The 17,442-nt window shown below is 43.5% G+C and overlaps 1 protein-coding gene across 1 annotated transcript in view; it reads right to left on the minus strand.

Annotated features, from left to right (window-relative positions):
• Positions 1-17,442, minus strand: part of DPP4 (dipeptidyl peptidase 4) — an 81,733-nt gene that overhangs the window by 34,768 nt on the left and 29,523 nt on the right. Inside the window, exons 6-15 of the mRNA XM_056861178.1 lie at positions 17,350-17,424; positions 14,141-14,193; positions 13,986-14,055; positions 12,465-12,585; positions 10,822-10,982; positions 8,137-8,240; positions 6,033-6,165; positions 5,899-5,943; positions 1,472-1,576; positions 1,316-1,383 (exon numbers count right to left, since the gene is read on the minus strand). Of these exons, the coding sequence (XP_056717156.1) occupies positions 1,316-1,383; positions 1,472-1,576; positions 5,899-5,943; positions 6,033-6,165; positions 8,137-8,240; positions 10,822-10,982; positions 12,465-12,585; positions 13,986-14,055; positions 14,141-14,193; positions 17,350-17,424 (935 nt within the window). The remainder of the gene's footprint in view (positions 1-1,315; positions 1,384-1,471; positions 1,577-5,898; positions 5,944-6,032; positions 6,166-8,136; positions 8,241-10,821; positions 10,983-12,464; positions 12,586-13,985; positions 14,056-14,140; positions 14,194-17,349; positions 17,425-17,442) is intronic.

A 17,442-nucleotide genomic window follows, 5' to 3' on the forward strand; every position in this document is an offset into this window, starting at 1 on the left:
TCGACAAAATAGATACGATTGGATCGTGCCAATTATTTCTGTGCATGCAAGGCAGGATCTTTGCTGATTCCTCCCCCCACCCCCGTGACTTCTCATTCCTCCTTCCTTTTGTTCCTGGGGGTCACTTGTCCCGCAGGAGAAGTATCTGGGACACATCTGTGGCTGCAGCAGAAAGGGGGGAGCCAGAAAAGTCATGCTCCACCCATCAGCAGAGATTTTCTGCTGGTGCCAAGTCAGAACCTTCCAAAGCACAACAAGAGGTCTAAGAAAAAGGCTGGTTAGCTGGCATAAATATGATACCATAACAATAAATTAAATGCCTACAGAAGCAAATGTCAATTTAGCAAGCCTTAGTATATCAGAAGATTATTGTTCACCATGGTTAGCATAATGTTCCAACATGGCTAATGCTTAAATCAAAGGGAGGGGGGATGTGCATGGGAGAGGAGAATGCCTGCTAGCCTATGGGGCCCCTGCAATCTCATAACTGTGGTTAAGAGATGGAGAAATACCAAGTTAGCACTGAGCTGACTCAAATCATTCAGTGGTCCATGTTTTTTGAGTGTAATACTTATTAAGCATTGTTTAAGTTCAGTCTCTGGACAGCTTAAAATCTGTAGTTCTCAATTTATGAAACATATAAACCACTATTCAAAGATCTCAGCTCAAATCAAAGAACTCAAGTTATTTTGTCAAACTGATATCAAGCTGACTTAAATGCCATTAGCTTTAGTTGTACAGAGGCCAGAAAGGTTTTCTATTGGGGAATGTGCTGATTTGTCATATCTAACAGACACGGCAGCTGTTAGTTTCAGTACTGGTCCCTGCTAGGCCAAATGGAAGAGACGGGATTAACAGGACTGACGAAAGAGTGGGGGTTGTACAAGAGCCCCGTACTGACTAGCACCTGTCACTTGTGTTATCTTTTCATCCATTCACAGTTTAGCACTGTAGCATGAAACCAGTCATTTGAGAATTTAGCAATTTGGATCCCAGAGGACTGCAAAAGACAAGACAGTTTATGCTTCTCAGGGGTTGTGATTTACGTATTTTTTCCACTCCTTCTCCCTTAGCTCAACTCCAGCTGGGGAAGTTCCTGGAGATTTGTGGGTGATGAATGGAAAGGGCAATGAGCTTAGTGGGGATGTGATGCTCTAGGGTCTACCTTTTGAAGGTGTCATTTCCTCTAGGGGAACTTATCTCTGTAGCCAAGAGATCAATTGTAATTCTGAGAAGTCCAGGCCCCATCTTGAGTTTAGTAACCCTAAGCCCAACAAACTGTGATCTAAAATTAAATTACTTCTGAAATACTCACAGAAATTTATTAGTTACAGCTGCTATGCTGATTACCTCCCATTTTCCTCTTGTAATACGTTCCTGTCCCTATAAAAATAAACAAGGTTAGCTAGAAGGCAATGGTATAAATTCCATGGCAGAAGAATCATGTTGTATTCACATACTTATAACTTACTCCTGTGCTGTTGATATAGTGGATGTGCTTATACCCTTCTTCATCACTGAAAATTTTGTAATAGCTGGCCTTATCAGGTGCAAAGTAAGGTTCAGAAGGCTGAAACTGTAGAACAAATTCAGATAATTAGTTACAGAGATATAATGCTTACTGTAAGCTTTAGCAACATCCTGAGTATTCAACTTATAGTTTTATAACCCTAGTATCAAGAAAACAGGGATGTGGACTAGTATATAGCCCAATCTCATCAGATGTGGAATAGCAGTATAGCCCAATCTCATCAGATCTCAGGAGCTAAAAAGGGTCGGTACTTGGATGGGACATACCAAGGAAGACTCTGCAGAGGAGGCCAGTGGTAAACCTGAAAGCAGAGCTGAATCTCTGCATAGTGGAATTCTATAGTTTGGCTGCTTGAGGGATAAATTCACACTTAGGCTTGTTACTTAGAAAAGAAATAGAAGTTCTTTATTGTAAGAGATACGAAGGGCAGAGTAAAGTAAGCTAGGATGGACAGAGATTGCAGAACACATGTCCAGCCCTCAGGATGGACAAAGGGGGGGGGGGAAGAGAAGAGAAGATGACTGGAAGGAAAGAACCCCTAAGAGGAGCATTCTGGGTAACAAAGCAACAGCAGCAGGAGTGGACAAAGGAAAGTCAGAGAGCATCCCATCCACTCCTATACTAACTCTCTACTGCTCTCCCCTGTAGCTCCAAAGCCTGTGCTAGCATTAAGCGACATTGCACAGTCCATCCCTTCTAACAAGACCACCTCTGCTTCTCACTGGCCTTGAAAACTCTACGGGGGTTGCCAAAAGCCTGCTGAGACTTGATGACAGTTTATAAACACACACATCAAGAAAACACTGCACCATTATACTTCTGTGAAAAAATCTGGTTTGCTTCCTCATGAGGCATAACATACTTTTTAAAAGAATGAAAGGAACACAAAACACTGTTCGTATATTCGGGGGGGGGGGAAGCTTTTTATACATTCAGACTATAAAGTGTTAAGCAAATTAACAACCTTACCTGACATCCACCATCTGACTTCTTACTGTCAAATGCCTACCCTTCTGGTGGCAGAATTTCAGTCACTTTATAATGAGGCTAACTAAACACAGTACATCTATCTGCTTATGCAAAACTAGAGTGAATAGGCTGAACTGGAAAGAAGCTGAGTTTGTGACTGGATAGTCCTGCCTTGGTAAATTATCATTGAACTAGACAGCCATTTGTTACCAATTGTTCGATTGTATGACCTCCAAAGTTACATATGTATAGGTCCTGCTGGTTACTGCATTCTGCATGCCCATGAAATAATGATTCCCTTCTGCTAAGTGAAGATTCCTCACTTAGCAATAATTGTGCTATATTGGATGGTTTCAACAGAAAAACGGCATTCATTTCTAATACAAGAACAAAAAGACCACTGCTCATAAATCAAAGAAATATCTCTCTTCATTGAGACTTCACAATACACTCATTCCCCCACCCCCGATTTCCTTTTTTACATAATTGTTCACAGCCTGCTCAGCACATTGCTTACTGAGAGTTTCATGCTGTAGAACCAAAATGTGTTAGCAGTAAAGGTCTTCCATTTCTCATCAAGTTTGACAGCAGGTGGGATTGCCCGCCATCTTTGTAAAACAGATTTGTATTCCCTGCTGTTTCACTCTTCACTTTGTTTCTTTAATGTATTTTTTTTAAAAAAATTAGGACACTGAAGGTGTGAAGAAGGTAGCACATTCAATAACTTCACTGTCTCACTCTCCCGTAGAGATTAACTGAGCACTTGGGACCATACCTTTGACAGTTACTTTCTCTCTTATTTGAACAACAGGATTGTGACAATGTTGTTACAAGTTTGTCTTCACTTGACTCTTATGAACAGGCTTGTCACTACAGCTTTGCCTACCATCACACCTGACAAGTGACCAGGGACCTTAAGAAAAGGGTTTAATAGCTCTAAGGGGTGTGTGTGAGAGGAGCCCACCGTTTATGTAGCGGCAGGGTATGAAAACATGTTATTTTGCTTTGGATATTCTTTAAACTGCAAAACGAAAACACCAAAAGTTATATCAGCATATTTGTAGGTTAGTTATCAAAGGGCGAAAACGCATGGTCGTTTTATCCTCCTTTAATCCCTGTTTGAGACAGGATTCAGCCAGGATTGAACGCATGCGTTTCACCTAATGTGCGTTCGATCCTGGCTAAAACAAGGATTAAAGGAGGATAAAGCGACCATGCGGTTTCGCCCAAAGTGTCCAACATGTCCATGCATACTGTTGCTCTTTAAAAGTATGCAAAAGTATGTGAGAAACCAATGCAAATCTCCAGTCGCCCTTAAGCTCACCGTCTGCCTTTGGGCAGGTCTCTCTCTCTCAAACTAACCTACCTCACTGTGTTGCAATGAGGAAAAAACAAGACACTCATATGTACCTTCCTCGGCCCCTTAAAGTAACACTGGAATGTGATGAATAAGGACAAGTGGAATGTCTGCACACCTGCTTCACCATGCAGTTGATTAATTATGTTAATAAGATCTGAGCCTTCTTTAAAGAACAAAAACAAAATGGCTGCGGAAAGGGAAACAACTGGCTTAATAACAGGACAGGACACATCTCCCGTTCTGAGAAAAGTAAGGGACATAAAATGGTATTAAATCTAAGATGTTCAGCATGGTAAGGGACATGACAGTAGAAGAACACGACAGTGGGAACAAGCAATGATTTCCAAATCGAGCTTAAGCTATTTGGTACAAGGTCATTTGAAGATTTTTTCCCCCAATTGATAGACAGCTTTAAGTTTTGCCAAGAGCCAGGTTAGTATAGAGTGATAACAACAGCCTCCTCCTTCTTGGGATTTTTTTTTTACAAAAAAATAATAATTGAGAGCCGGCATGGTGTAATGGTTAAAAGCAGTGGTTTGGAGCAGTGGACTCTGATCTGGAGAACTGGGTTTGATTCCCCAGTCCTCCACATGAGCTGTAGAGTCTAATCTGGTCAACCGGGTTGGTTTCCCCACTCCTACACATGAAGCCAGCTGGGTGACCTTGGACTAGTCACAGTTCTATTAAGAGCTCTCTCAGCCCCACCTATCTCACATGGTGTCTGTTGTGGGAGGGGAAGGGAAGGTGATTGTAAGCCAGTTTGATTCTGCCTTAAATGGTAGAGAAAGTTGGCATATGAAAACCAACTCTTCTTCTTCTTGATGTAAGCAAGTTCTGCTGACCCATACATGTACTCCCAATGAAGTCCATTGAAAGAAACACCTGACATGATCAGAAAAATTCAGTTTGGGGCCAGGCACAAAGGTAAGAAGGCTCTGTAAATGTGGGTAAAGCATTCCTCTGTAAACCCCCATACTAGGGAATCCCCCCACAACATAGTGGTCATAACTATGCATGCAAAGGGATGGAATCAGAAGACTTCCACATCTCGCAAGAGTTTGGCTCCATTTTGGATGCTTTAGCAATCTCATCAGGCTGCCTCTTGTTGTATCATGTCACCTCAACTGGGAAGGCAGTTCCCTGGCCACAGCACAGGGGCACTGAGGGGTCTACCGCTGCTGCAATAAGGGTCGGCCTGGGCCATGCAATGGAACTGAGGTGGGTGTCCAGTGAGCCTGCTACGGAAACAAAAATGGCATCCAAAACATCACAAGGAGATCTCCTGTGTGTTAGCAGGCACCACTGGGGTTATTTTCTCAATTTAGTTGAACAGCGAGGCATCTACCTCATGTTCCATTGCATGGCCTAGGCCGACCACTCAGTGCCCCTATGCTATGGCCAGGGAACTGCCTTCCCAGTTGAGCTAACATGAACTTCCCTTCCCCTCCCTACAACAGACACCTTGTGAGGTAGGTGGGGCTGAGAGAGTGTGACTAGCCCAAGGCCACCCAGCTGGCTTCATGTGCAGGAGTGGGGAAACCAATCCAGTTCACCAGGACAGCCTCCACCGCTCATGTGGAGGAGTGGGGAATCAAACCCGGTTCTCCAGATTAGAGTGCACCACTCCAAATCACTGCTTTTAACCACTACATCACACTGGTGGTGTAGTGTATGTTCACTGCAACAGCACAAAATGTTAACCCAACAGCCCCATTTTTACTGTAAAATATCCCTAAAAAAGGAGGGGAAGAGATTGAGTGCTTAACCTTTTCCCACCAGATGCTTTCCTCCTGACCATACACTGCTTTACCAGTATTTGGACTTGTGTTTAACTCTCAGACACGAGCCTGGTACTACACAGCTACTATGTGGTACTACACACAGGAAAAATCAGCTAGCAAAGGAAGAAACAAGTATCTACTTCTTCCTTCTTCAACCCCCTCCTGAAGTGCTTTGCAATGGATGAGGAGTCTTTTGGTCAACATAACACAAGGCTACAGAGCAACATGATGTTTGGTCCGCAGAATGTTATACTTACTCTGCCAATCCAGCCAGTTTTACTTTCTTCTGTATGCTGTTTTTCCTGAAAGGGGAAGAAAACGAAAGATTGTCACTTTTATAACAGGTTTCTACCAATCAAGTCCCAAGTTGAGGGCCCCCTTTCATACTTACTGGTGGACACTGCCACACCGCATTCGCTCTAGAGTAGTCACAGATCGTAAGAACTGAAAAATTCTGAATCCTTCTGAGCCACTGCAGACAGATTCTTTCATCGGTCACCCAAGTTATGACACTGAGGTAGTCCCTAGAAACAGAAAAGAGGGTTACAACTTATATTCCACTGAACAGTCAAGCAGTCAGCTTGATATGATATCTGAAAGCAGTCATAGAGGATCTTAAATTCAACAGACTGAACTTTAAATTACAGGAAATTGGTACTGGAAATATTTTGAGAAAAAATAATGTCATAATCATAAGAAATGTACTGGTTCACAGTAGTAATGCAGATACTACACGGAGCTGCGGTATGGATAGAGGCCTGCCAGGAATGACTAGATTATATCTTAACAAAAATTTCTACGTAAGATCGCTGGGATCCCAGGTTGTGTAGCAGAAACTATGCTGTGATTAGAACTGGGAGTTCCCCCTTTGTAAGCACAAGCCTGGGTGGAGAGTGGACTTTGTCAGTGATAACACTGGTTATTTTTCCTTGTTGAAGGAAGAGTCTTATGTAAGTCCTTGGATACAATTGATTAAATTTAAGCTCCCTTTTGGGGAGGGAATTCAGATTGAGGACCTAAGGTCATCGGGGATGGAAGCTGCTTGAATGTTGATTTTGAGCTGTTTGTATGAACTGGATTTCTTGAGCTCTTATGACGGGATTGGCTCCCTTTATCCAAGGGCCTTTCCTGAATATTTAAAATATTTAACCATCTCACAATATAGAAGAGTGTTTATGTTAGCTAGATTAAACATGATAGCGTCTCTGGTAATGGATGGGCATGATAAGAAACTTCCTTACTTGAATAGATTATGTTTGTGTCAATCAGGGCGAAATGATACGTTGGAGCATTGTCTTTTGGAATGTGTGTTTTATTAGTGAGATACTGCTCAAGACCTTTGGGTCAAATGAGTAGTTTCGTTGAAGATAAGGATTGCTTTGCCATGCTTCCCCAACTGCAGTATGAGGAGAAGGCTTTCCTTTAAAAAAGGAAAAAAGGTGGTTCAGAGCAACTGATCTCCACAAAACTCATTTTCTGGCTTGTTATCAAACATTAACACAAGCAGCATAATTAAAATGTTTTGCATTCCTTATTCCATGTTTAAATGCACCTATGCCATTTTAAGTGTATTTAATTTCAAACCAGGATTTTAATATGCTGCTCCATGTAAGAAAGGAACAACTAGAAACATGTTCGAGCTCAGGAAAAAAATCACGCATATTCAGATTTATCAGTATGAGCTTGATATGATATCTGAAAGCAGTCATAAAGGATCTTAAATTCAACAGACTGAAATTTAAATTACAGGAAATTTGTACTGGAAATCTTTTGAGAAAAAATAATGTCATAATCATAAGAAATATACTGGTTCACAGAGTGCTTGTAACTTGCTGTAATGGAAGTATAGAGTGTAATTCCAGCTTGACACATTTTGAAAGGAGCATGGAACACACATGAAATTGACTTATACTGAATCAAACAATTGGTCCATCAAGGTAGGTGTGGTCAACTCCCACTGCAATAACTCTCCAGGGTCTCAGATGGAGGCCTTGCACATCACCTGATCCTTTTAACTGGAGATGCCAGGGATCGAAGCAGGGACTTTCTGCATGAGAAGAAAATGCTCTGCTACCCTAAAAGGTAAAGGTCCCCTGTGCAAGATCCATGGGGTGAAGTCACATCCCGACGTTTACTAGGCAGACTTTGTTTACGGGGTGGTTTGGCAGTGCCTTCCCCAGTCATCTTCCCTTTATCCCCAGCAAGCTGGGTACTCATTTTACCGACCTCGGAAGGATGGAAGGCTAAGTCAACCTGAAGCCGGCTACCTGAAACCAACTTCCGTCGGGATCGAACTCAGGCCGTGATCAGAGCTTGGACTGCAGTACTACAGCTTACTCCTTTGCGCCACGGGGCTCATTCTGCCACCCTAACTTATTAATAAACCAACCTCTGACAGGAAAAAAACCTAGGTCCTATCTTCTCCAGAAAAATTACACAATTAGTCAATAGATTACCTGCAACATTCTCAGAATAAATTAAATATTTGGACCTACCCTGAAAGTATGCTAGCTGGTCTAGAAATTTCAGTTGAACTGCTGTTGGAAAGAGATTCAGTATTCACTATAAACAGTTTTATAGTTGGATTTGTAGCACCTGCCTAGAGAAAAATCAAAAGATTTCATAGCACAGTGAAGTTTATACAGAACTGCAAATCCCATTAAAGTACAGTAATTTTCAAAATAAGAGTTCTTCACTAAAAGCAAAGTGTAGGACAGAAAAATAATTTTTCATTAATAGTACACTTAATTAATTGGGGGGAAAAAACATACAGGCCTTGAGGCAACAGTTGTATAATGAATCATCACTAGACATTTCCTCCTCCCTTGAGGGGGGGAGAAAGAAGGAGAATACGCCCATGTAAAATAAGACGTTGTAGTTCTGCTTATCACAAAAGTGTGGAGGATCATGAATTTGGTATCTTACCCCGTGATCAGCTGTGCTTCTTTCTGAACATCACTAATCATGAGGAGGGAGCATGAGTGAGTCCAATTCCATCACATGCTCACACACACCACGCAGACAGCTCAATAATTGCGTGGCGGCAGAGGGCGGGGCCAGGGAACTCACTTCCACTCTCCCTCCCTGAGTAGTGTGTCAACACATAGACAGGTCACCCGCACAAGGCTACTGAGTCTTAGTGGGAAAGGTGGACTACCAATAAAGTAAGTAAGTAAGTAAATAAAATTGTCACAAGCAAATCATGGCTACTTTGTACATTACTTTTTTTCTTCATAAAGATAATTTCTGTATATGAAAATGCTCCTACACTGTAACAGTTGAAAATCAGTGCTAATACATGTAGTAAAACAATCCTTTTCACTTCAAGGTGTTATATGTCTTACAGCCCATTCCGGGTCGGGGGGGAGAAACCACGGCACCCGGGATGGAGCAGCTGAGAAGCCTTTTCAGAGGCTTCCTGGCTGCCACTGAGGAAGGAAAAGCCTTTTTTCCAATATAAAAATTGGAAAAAAGGGCTTTTTTCCTCCATAGGGGAAAGTGGGCCTGCACCACCAAAAAGAGTGGTGCAGGACTCCTGGTGTGCTGGCATCCTGGGAGCGTTCCTAGGGTGAAAGGAGTTTGAAAGCTGCCTATAGGCAGCTCCGCCCCTTGGAATGCCCTGGGAACGTCTCCTGGGTCACCGGCACGGGGACTTGCACCAGGAGAATGCCAGCGGGGGGGGTGCATCCAAGGGACACACTGCCGCCACGGTACAAGGGGGCTGGTGTAAGTGGTCCCACGCCAGCATCCGTGCCAGTTTGCACAGTGCAAGTGGCATGGATGCCGGTGTAGGGGTCACACCGCCTCCTAAGGCGACTCGGCCCCCAGCCTCAGGAATGGGCTGAAAGTGTTACAGAGTACTTACATTTTCTAAAAACCTATCAGGCATCTAAAGGTTTAGTCTGCATAGACACACAATGCAACAGAAAAGCAGAGAATCCAGGCAAAGAGCCTTGTACGAATAGGTACACGTTCTAGAACTGATGGTCAATTGTGCTGACATATTCAAAGAATGCAAAATACATATCCAAATTAATTAAATTTATATCCTGGGGCAATGTGCTGAAAAATATTACAGTGTCTACCTATGGAAATGTTGATGTGCTGGAAAGAAAAGGGCACAGGGAGGGCAAGGCCTATGCTTAGCCAGACACTCTGGGGAAATGTCAAGATTCAGTAGTGTTGCCAGTATCTCAGAGGCTCACCTCGGACCCAACTGGCAGCTGCATGAGTTCAGGAGACAATGGCGAGCATAAGCCATGTCTATCGCCTCCTCCACACTGCTGGCCCCCAGCTTCTCTGATAACGTCCTCAGATGGCTGAGCTGAGAATTGGCTCTGCATGCTGGGAAAGATTATCTGGCTTGCTGCTGTTTGGCAGCCATTCTGGAGACTGCCTAACTATCCCTGACTTAATCTCTCATCAATAAAATAAATACAGTTAAATACCTCTCCACTCTTTAATAATGATGAATACCCTAGAACCTCTATGCCTGTGCAAGCACCAGGTGATTCCTGACCCATGGGTGACGTCACATCCCGATGTTTACTAGGCAGACTTTGTTTACGGGGTGGTTTGCCAGTGCCTTCCCCAGTCATCTTCCCTTTACCCCCAGCAAGCTGGGTACTCATTTTACCGACCTCGGAAGGATGGAAGGCTGAATCAACCTTGAAGCCAACTTCCGTTGGGATCGAACTCAGGTCGTGAGCAAAGCTTTGGACTGCAATACTGCAGCTTACCACCTCTATAGGGGAGAATTTTTTTCTCTCTGTCCAATTAACAAACAGATGAATTTCTCTAAACTGACAAACATGCCAATGAAGAGCCAGATCTGAGTCCAGTAGCACCTTGGGGGCCAAGAAGATTTCCAGGGCATAAGCTTCCCTTTGCCAATGAGGTTTTGCCTTTACAATCGCCCCTCCATTTCTTCCCTAGCTACAAACCATTTCAGACAAAACCTTTGAAGGAAAAATTCCAAAGCCTTAAATGGCACTTATTTTCTGTTTCCCTAGAGATAATAGAACACTTGAATGCTGCCAGATGCTATTGACTTAAGTCACAATAATCACAGCAAGCTGTTGAGGAGAGACAGACAATATTTTCGTTAGCAGCAACTGATTTAATGTGACTATCCTCTAAACCAAACTGCTCAGCAACTATGTTTAATAAATAACACAGACCTTAGGATATGGTATTCTTATGGTCTTTGGATACTGCAGCGTTTCTTCCGCATAAAACGAATACTCAATAACAGGAACTCCGGTATCGTTAATCTCCGCATATGCTAAAAAGCTGCCATTTGGAGACCACCACAGAGCAGCGTGGGTGCCAAACATTTCCTCTGAAAGAGATGCAAATGTGTTCTTTTGAAGCAATAGTTGCTAAATTGGCGTCTGCATCTGAAACATTGTTCTTAATAATTTATATATAATTTTAGATGAAAGTTTAGCTACCAGCGTTCAGATTATTTGTCCTATTTTGGGGGACTGATACAGTATAATTGAAATCCCCAAAACTGCCTTTCTGTGCCAAAGCTGGTTTTGATTACAACCACAAATTCTGGTTCTCTCATGTGTCAAACATTCAGCTCTAACAACCCAAGCAGTTTTATAGGAACTACAATGATTAATTGTTGTCTTGTCCAAATGCATCACATCCTAACAAGGCAAATGGGAAGAAGAAACCTGTATACCAGCCAAATAAACTGGCTTGGGTCCCTGTGACGTTGATCCCCTTGCGATTCTCTCTGGCCGTCGCAGAGGCTTTCCTCCGCTGTGGCACTTGCTAAATCTGCAGCTAGCACTACGACATGCATAAAGTTGAAAAACATGGAAATGCTAGCAGTGGAGGAAGTGAGCAGCTCAGGGGAGGAAGGCCTACACAGTAGCCAGAGATGTCTTCAGTCTTTTATGCAGGGACGTTTCCCCGCGGTCACCCCTGCCAACCACTTCGGGGCTTCCTTTTGATTATGCATGCCTTTTTCGCCCGTCAGAGGTTGCCTCGCTCTCCCTTTGCGTTTTGCCCGTGTTTTCCAGATTCTGGCTAAAACTGCATCTGGAAAACACAGAATCAGTATTTTCCATCATGCACAGATCACTTCCATTTTTACAGAAGCGAAGAATTCCTATATGCATAGAACGTGGGACACAGGGCAATGAAGTGCCCACATTAAAAACTCCTTGAAAACAGAAAATGGCATAATAAGCAAAGGGATCCTTCCCTCTTGCATTAGTTCGCTGTTTTCATGGAGCATTTAATGCAAAGGAACATTCAAAACTGGAATATACCACCTGCAACCTCAAGTGGTAGGAGCCCCGTGGCACAGAATGGTAAGCGGCAGTACTGCAGTCCAAGCTCTGCTCACGACCTGAGTTCGATCCCAACGAAAGTTGGTTTCAGGTAGCTGGCTCAAGGTTGACTCAGCCTTCCATCCTTTCGAGGTAGGTAAAATAAGTACCCAGCTTGCTGGGGGTAAAGGGAAGATGACTGGGGAAGGCACTGGCAAACCACCCTGTAAACGAAGTCTGCCTAGTAAATGTCATTATGTGACGTCACCCCATGGGTAAAGAATGACCCGGTGCTTACACAGGGGACCTTTACCTTTACCTTTAACCTCAAGTGGTGCATTCCTTTCTATCACGTTAGCATTCTACCAACGTAGAGCCACCTCCTTTTCTTGTATGTGCGACCCAGGCCTCAGTGAATACATCAGAGCCACTGGATTTCAGTTATCATGTAGAAGAAATCATATTGCCCTTAACATGATAGGAAGTGGCTAAATTCTATATTAGGAGGTAATAAGGAGGTAATATTTGATAATTACCTTCATAAACCCAGTCTGTTACTCCATTAAAAATTGTATTTTCTTTCCCATTTGTGGTGATCTGTACTCCAGGTACTGCTGGTGTTTCTTTGACATAAACATTGTTATTCCAAACATAGGCCTGCCATTAAAAAAAATTAAAATAATCATCATTATCATCAAATTATGGCACCTGTATAATAAGTCTCATCAAGTTGCAACTGATATACGACGACCCTTCATGGGCTTTTCAATGCAAAAGATGAGCAGAGGTGGTTTGTCATTGCCAATATGTGATTACAATCACTTTCCCTTCCCCTCCCCACAACAGACACCCTGTGAGGTAGGTGAGGCTGAGAGAGCTCTGTGACTAGCCCAAGGTCACCCAGCTGGCTTCATGTGTAGGAGTGGGGAAACAAATCCAGTCTACCAGATTAGCCTCCGCCACTCATGTGGAGGAGCGGGGAATCAAACCCGGTTCTCCAGATCAGAGTCCACCACTCCAAACCACTGCTCTTAACCACTACACCACACTGGTGCAGGCTGACTGGCTACAGCAACACATTCCACGTAAGTTCTGCAATTCTTTTCCTGTTTCCTTATAACGGAATACAGACACTCTGGACCAAATTAAACATGACAGCGTCTTTGGGTCCAACGTGTGGACACTAGCGCTACATTAAAAGGATTTAAAAATGCTGCAAAGGTCCAATCCTGATCAGGCCCTCAGCAGGGCAGCCTGAAGTACACTTGTCCCCCACAACCCGCCCTCACTTTTTCAAGTGCCCAAACAACTGTGCAGCTGTTAATGGGACTTGAAAAGGTGCGTGGGGTAGTGGTGACAAGAGCACCTCAGCTCCCTACGCTGACCCAAGAGCAGCCCCAAGCAGGATCAGGCCCAGTGGCATTTCTAAATCCCTTTAAAATGGCGGTAACATTGATGTGTTGGACCTGTGGATGCTGTCATGTCTAGTTTGGCCCTCATTCTCTGATTTAAAGAGAGAAGACCACGGCAGGAGAAGGGAAATTTTAACTCTTTGAGCTGTTTCCCCGTCAAAAATTGCCATCCCCTCCTGTTTTCACACCTAGCTGAGGAAAACCTATGCAGCCGAAAATAAAATAGCTGGAGGTTGTGATCTGCAGCAGAAAAATAGCACAAGGAGAATGAGGTGAATGTTCCTTCCGCCTCTCACAGCAGTCTTTCCCCCATTTAAATCACAGCTCCTGTGGCTACATTCTGTTTCAATGAATCATCCAGAAAAAGAATAACAGACATGCAATGTAATGTGCCGTTCCACCCATACTCAGCGTATACTCTGCCTACACCACAAACAGTGAAAAATATCATGGAGCTTCCTTCCTAATATTTACCTGAACCTTAAAATTATTGTATACACTACAATGATCTCCAATACTTTACAAAAATAAATCTTATTACAAACATAAAATTCCCTAGGAGTCAATCAAGAGCCATTAAAAATCAACAGGCATTTTGCATTGACCTGAATAGTATGTGAACTGGGGTCCATATCTTTCACTCACCAGTTTGTGACCAACAGGTGACCAGGATATGTACTGGATATCCTTAGGAAGTGAGTTATTTATTATGGCACTAGGAAGGAAAGAAAAACAAAGTCAGCATAAAATAATTTATATCGTTACTATAATGTTTTTGATAAGACAGTAATGCTACTAACCTATTTTCCAAATCATAGATGATATATGATGCATTGTATGAGTGACGCCATACCTGCAAGAGAAAAGTGTTTACAGGAGGAAACCTCTCGCCTGGACAAGCCAGAAGACACTGGCATAGCCTAGACCAGGATCAGCCAAATATCTATATTCTTGGACTTTCACTGTTCTTAAAACAGTGATCCTAGATGCTGAAAGTATATTTTGTCAACCCAATCTTTTCATGCAGCAGCCATTGCAATTGTCTCCAACAGTACTGGAGTGTGTGGACTTGGGCATGGCCAGAGTACTAGGTACAAGATTCTAGGCTTTTATCATTGAAATGCTATGGTGCTATATCTACTAATGTACTGTGCGTGTGTTAAGTGCCGTCAAGTTGCTTCCGACTCATGGCACCCTACGAATGAAAGTCCTCCAAAATGTCCTATCTTTGACAGCCTTGCTGAGCTTGCAAATGGAGGGCTGTGGCTTCCTTTATTGAGTCAGTCCAACTCTTGTTGGGTCTTCTTCTTTTCCCGCTGCCCTCAACTTTTCCTAGCATGACTGTCTTTTCCAGTGACTCTTGTCATCTCATGATGTGGCCAAAATACGATAGCCTCAGTTTAGTCATTTTAGCTTCTAGGGTCAGTTCAGGCTTGATTTGATCTATAACCCACTGATTTGGTTTTTTTGGCAGTCCACGGTATCCGTAACACTCTCCTCCAACACCACATTTCAAAGGAATCTATTTTCTTCCTATCAGCTAATCTACTAATCTACTACCATAGCTATATACCCCCTAAAAACTGCAAAAAGGGTGTGTGTGCAAAGTAGGGCTGTCGATTCGGTTCGTCCAGAACCGAAAAACAGCCGAATTTTCCCTGATTCGGCGGTTTTTAGTTCGGATGGAAACAAACTCAAAAAAGGCGGGAAAACAGGAGCCGAATTCAGCGAGTTCAGGGTGTTTGGCGAATAAATTCAGCATTCTCCTGCGGCCAATAGGTGGCTAAGCTGGGTCTTCTTCCCCACCCTTAATGTGCATCTCTGACAATGGGGGTTTGCAATTAGCAGAGCTTGCCTCCTACGGCCAAAGCTCCCAGCCCCGACAAACAGCTGAGCTGCGGGGAGCAAGGGCGGGGCAGGTGTGAAGAAGATGGAACAGAAGACATCCACAGTAAGACCCATTTTGGGGCTTTTCTCTATAATTTTTCTCCTGTGTGTGTGTGGGGGGAAGCAGAGTCTGTGTGTGTGTGGGGAGGGAGCAGTTTCTGTGGGTAGGGGGAAGCCAAAGGGGGCTTTCGCCTGTTCTGCGGGGGGATGCCCCCTGAGTCTCTCTCTCCCTGGTTTGAGGGGGGGCTTCAGTTGTGTGTCCTCAGGTTTTCCCTCATTCATAAGATCGGTTAGGTCTATTTTGATGCGTGCTCAAAACTGGTTTTCAAATTGTGACTTAAAGAATGCATTTGCCTGGTCCTGAGTCCGATGCAAAAGGGGAAATTCCACCCCTCCTGCTCCTTATGCATAGCTAGCTGCCTCTGCCCCTTTCCATGGTTTGCAAACTCCCAGGTGTCAGGTGTTGCTTTGCATGGTTGCAAACGTGTTGCTTTGCATGGTTGCAAACATGTTGCTTTGCATGGTTTACATGGCTGCAAATATGTTGCTTTGCATGGTTTGCAAACTTCTCCCCTGCCCTGCCTTTGCTCCCCCCAGCTCAGCTGTTTGTCGGGGCTGGGAGCTTTGGGCATGGGCGGCAAGCTCTGCTAATTGCAAACCCCCATTGTCAGAGATACACATTAAGGAGGGGGGACCCCTTTCGGGGCCCATATCTCAGCCCCCCCTGACCCAATCTTTACAAAACTTGGGGGTTCTTGCAAGAAGGGTCCCCTCAAGCTACGCTGAAAGTTTGGGACCTCTACCCCCAAAAATGCCCCCCCTGAAGCCACGGAAAGGCGCGATTGTGTTTTTAATGGCTTTATTCGGCCGAATTTTTCCCCAAACTCCAGATCTCATGCCGAATTGCACGGAACCAAAGCGGGGGAGTTCGGACTTCAGCAGGGCAGCTTCTCATTTCCTCTGTATCCCCTTCCCCACAGTTTCTTCTTTCCCTCCTCCTGGCAGCTCCCATATCCTCTCCCTTTCCCCTGTTTCCTTATTTCTCACCCGCCATCCAACTTACCTTTTATGTGCCCCTCATTTTCAGCTATATTTATTTACTTCATTTTTGCACCACCTTTGCCCCCAGTGGAGACTCAGTGGAGTCCATTCTCCTATCCTCCATTTTATCCTGACAATAACCCTATGAGATGGGTTAGGATGAGAATGTATATCTGGTCCAAGGTTACTCAGTCGGCTTGAACAGCACAGGGGTGATTCAAAACATTAAGCCTCCATTAATGGGACAAGACCTTTTTATTCAGGCCAGCTGGTGACCCTAACCACAAGCCCTGTTGCTGGTTGCTTATCATACCTCTTCAATGGCCATTACTTATCTACAAGTGAAACACTAAAATAAACAGTATAATATGTCTGTTCTGTGTTACTTGGATGTTAAATCCCATTCATAGCAAGTGTGCCTATAAGAATGTTTATAGCTACCTGGAAGTCTAAAATATGCAACTAAGAGCTTCCACTCGTATAATTTAATTTGCACAATATGATTTATGAGTACAGTGATGACTCAGAATTATGGGGAGGGCTGGCTTAGAATTATGAAGAGGCAGGCATTAGAGAAGCATATGTTTAGTTGGCATTTTATGGTGTTGAATAGCCCTAACTCTGATCCTAACTATACAGTTTATTTTTGCTGGCTGGTCATTAATTAAGAATTTTATTGCCCTGAAATTCTGCAGTCAATCAACATAATATATTTTATCTTTTCTTTTTAAAGCAATGATAATAAAACACAATGCTGCCCTATTATAGGTGTGGTAGGATACAGGTTTAACTAGGTTCAGTATTTCCTGGATCGGCTGCTGGCCCAGACACTGAAAAAACCAGCAGGCTAACCAGAAACCAGCCTCATCACAACTTTAGCTGTATGGCATCATTGGGGAAGAGCAGGTGAAGTTTTGGGGGCCTCTTTGGGCAATGCAAGGGAAAAGACCAAAGCCCCAAGTCTCCTCAAGACATTTCCAGAACTCATATCTACAAAAAGACCAAAGTTCCATATTAGAGATAACCGTAACCATTTATATTGATATAAGCCAGAAAAAAAACCTTGAAACTCAAGGCATACCTTTGAATACTCAGTTCGCAGAAGGGCAAATTTTAGGTCTGCTGACAGAATTGCTTCAGAAGCACTGTAATTTGCCTGTAGATGTAACGGGGA

Source organism: Euleptes europaea, chromosome 15, assembly GCF_029931775.1.
Source record: "Euleptes europaea isolate rEulEur1 chromosome 15, rEulEur1.hap1, whole genome shotgun sequence".
Lineage (NCBI taxonomy): Eukaryota > Metazoa > Chordata > Lepidosauria > Squamata > Sphaerodactylidae > Euleptes > Euleptes europaea.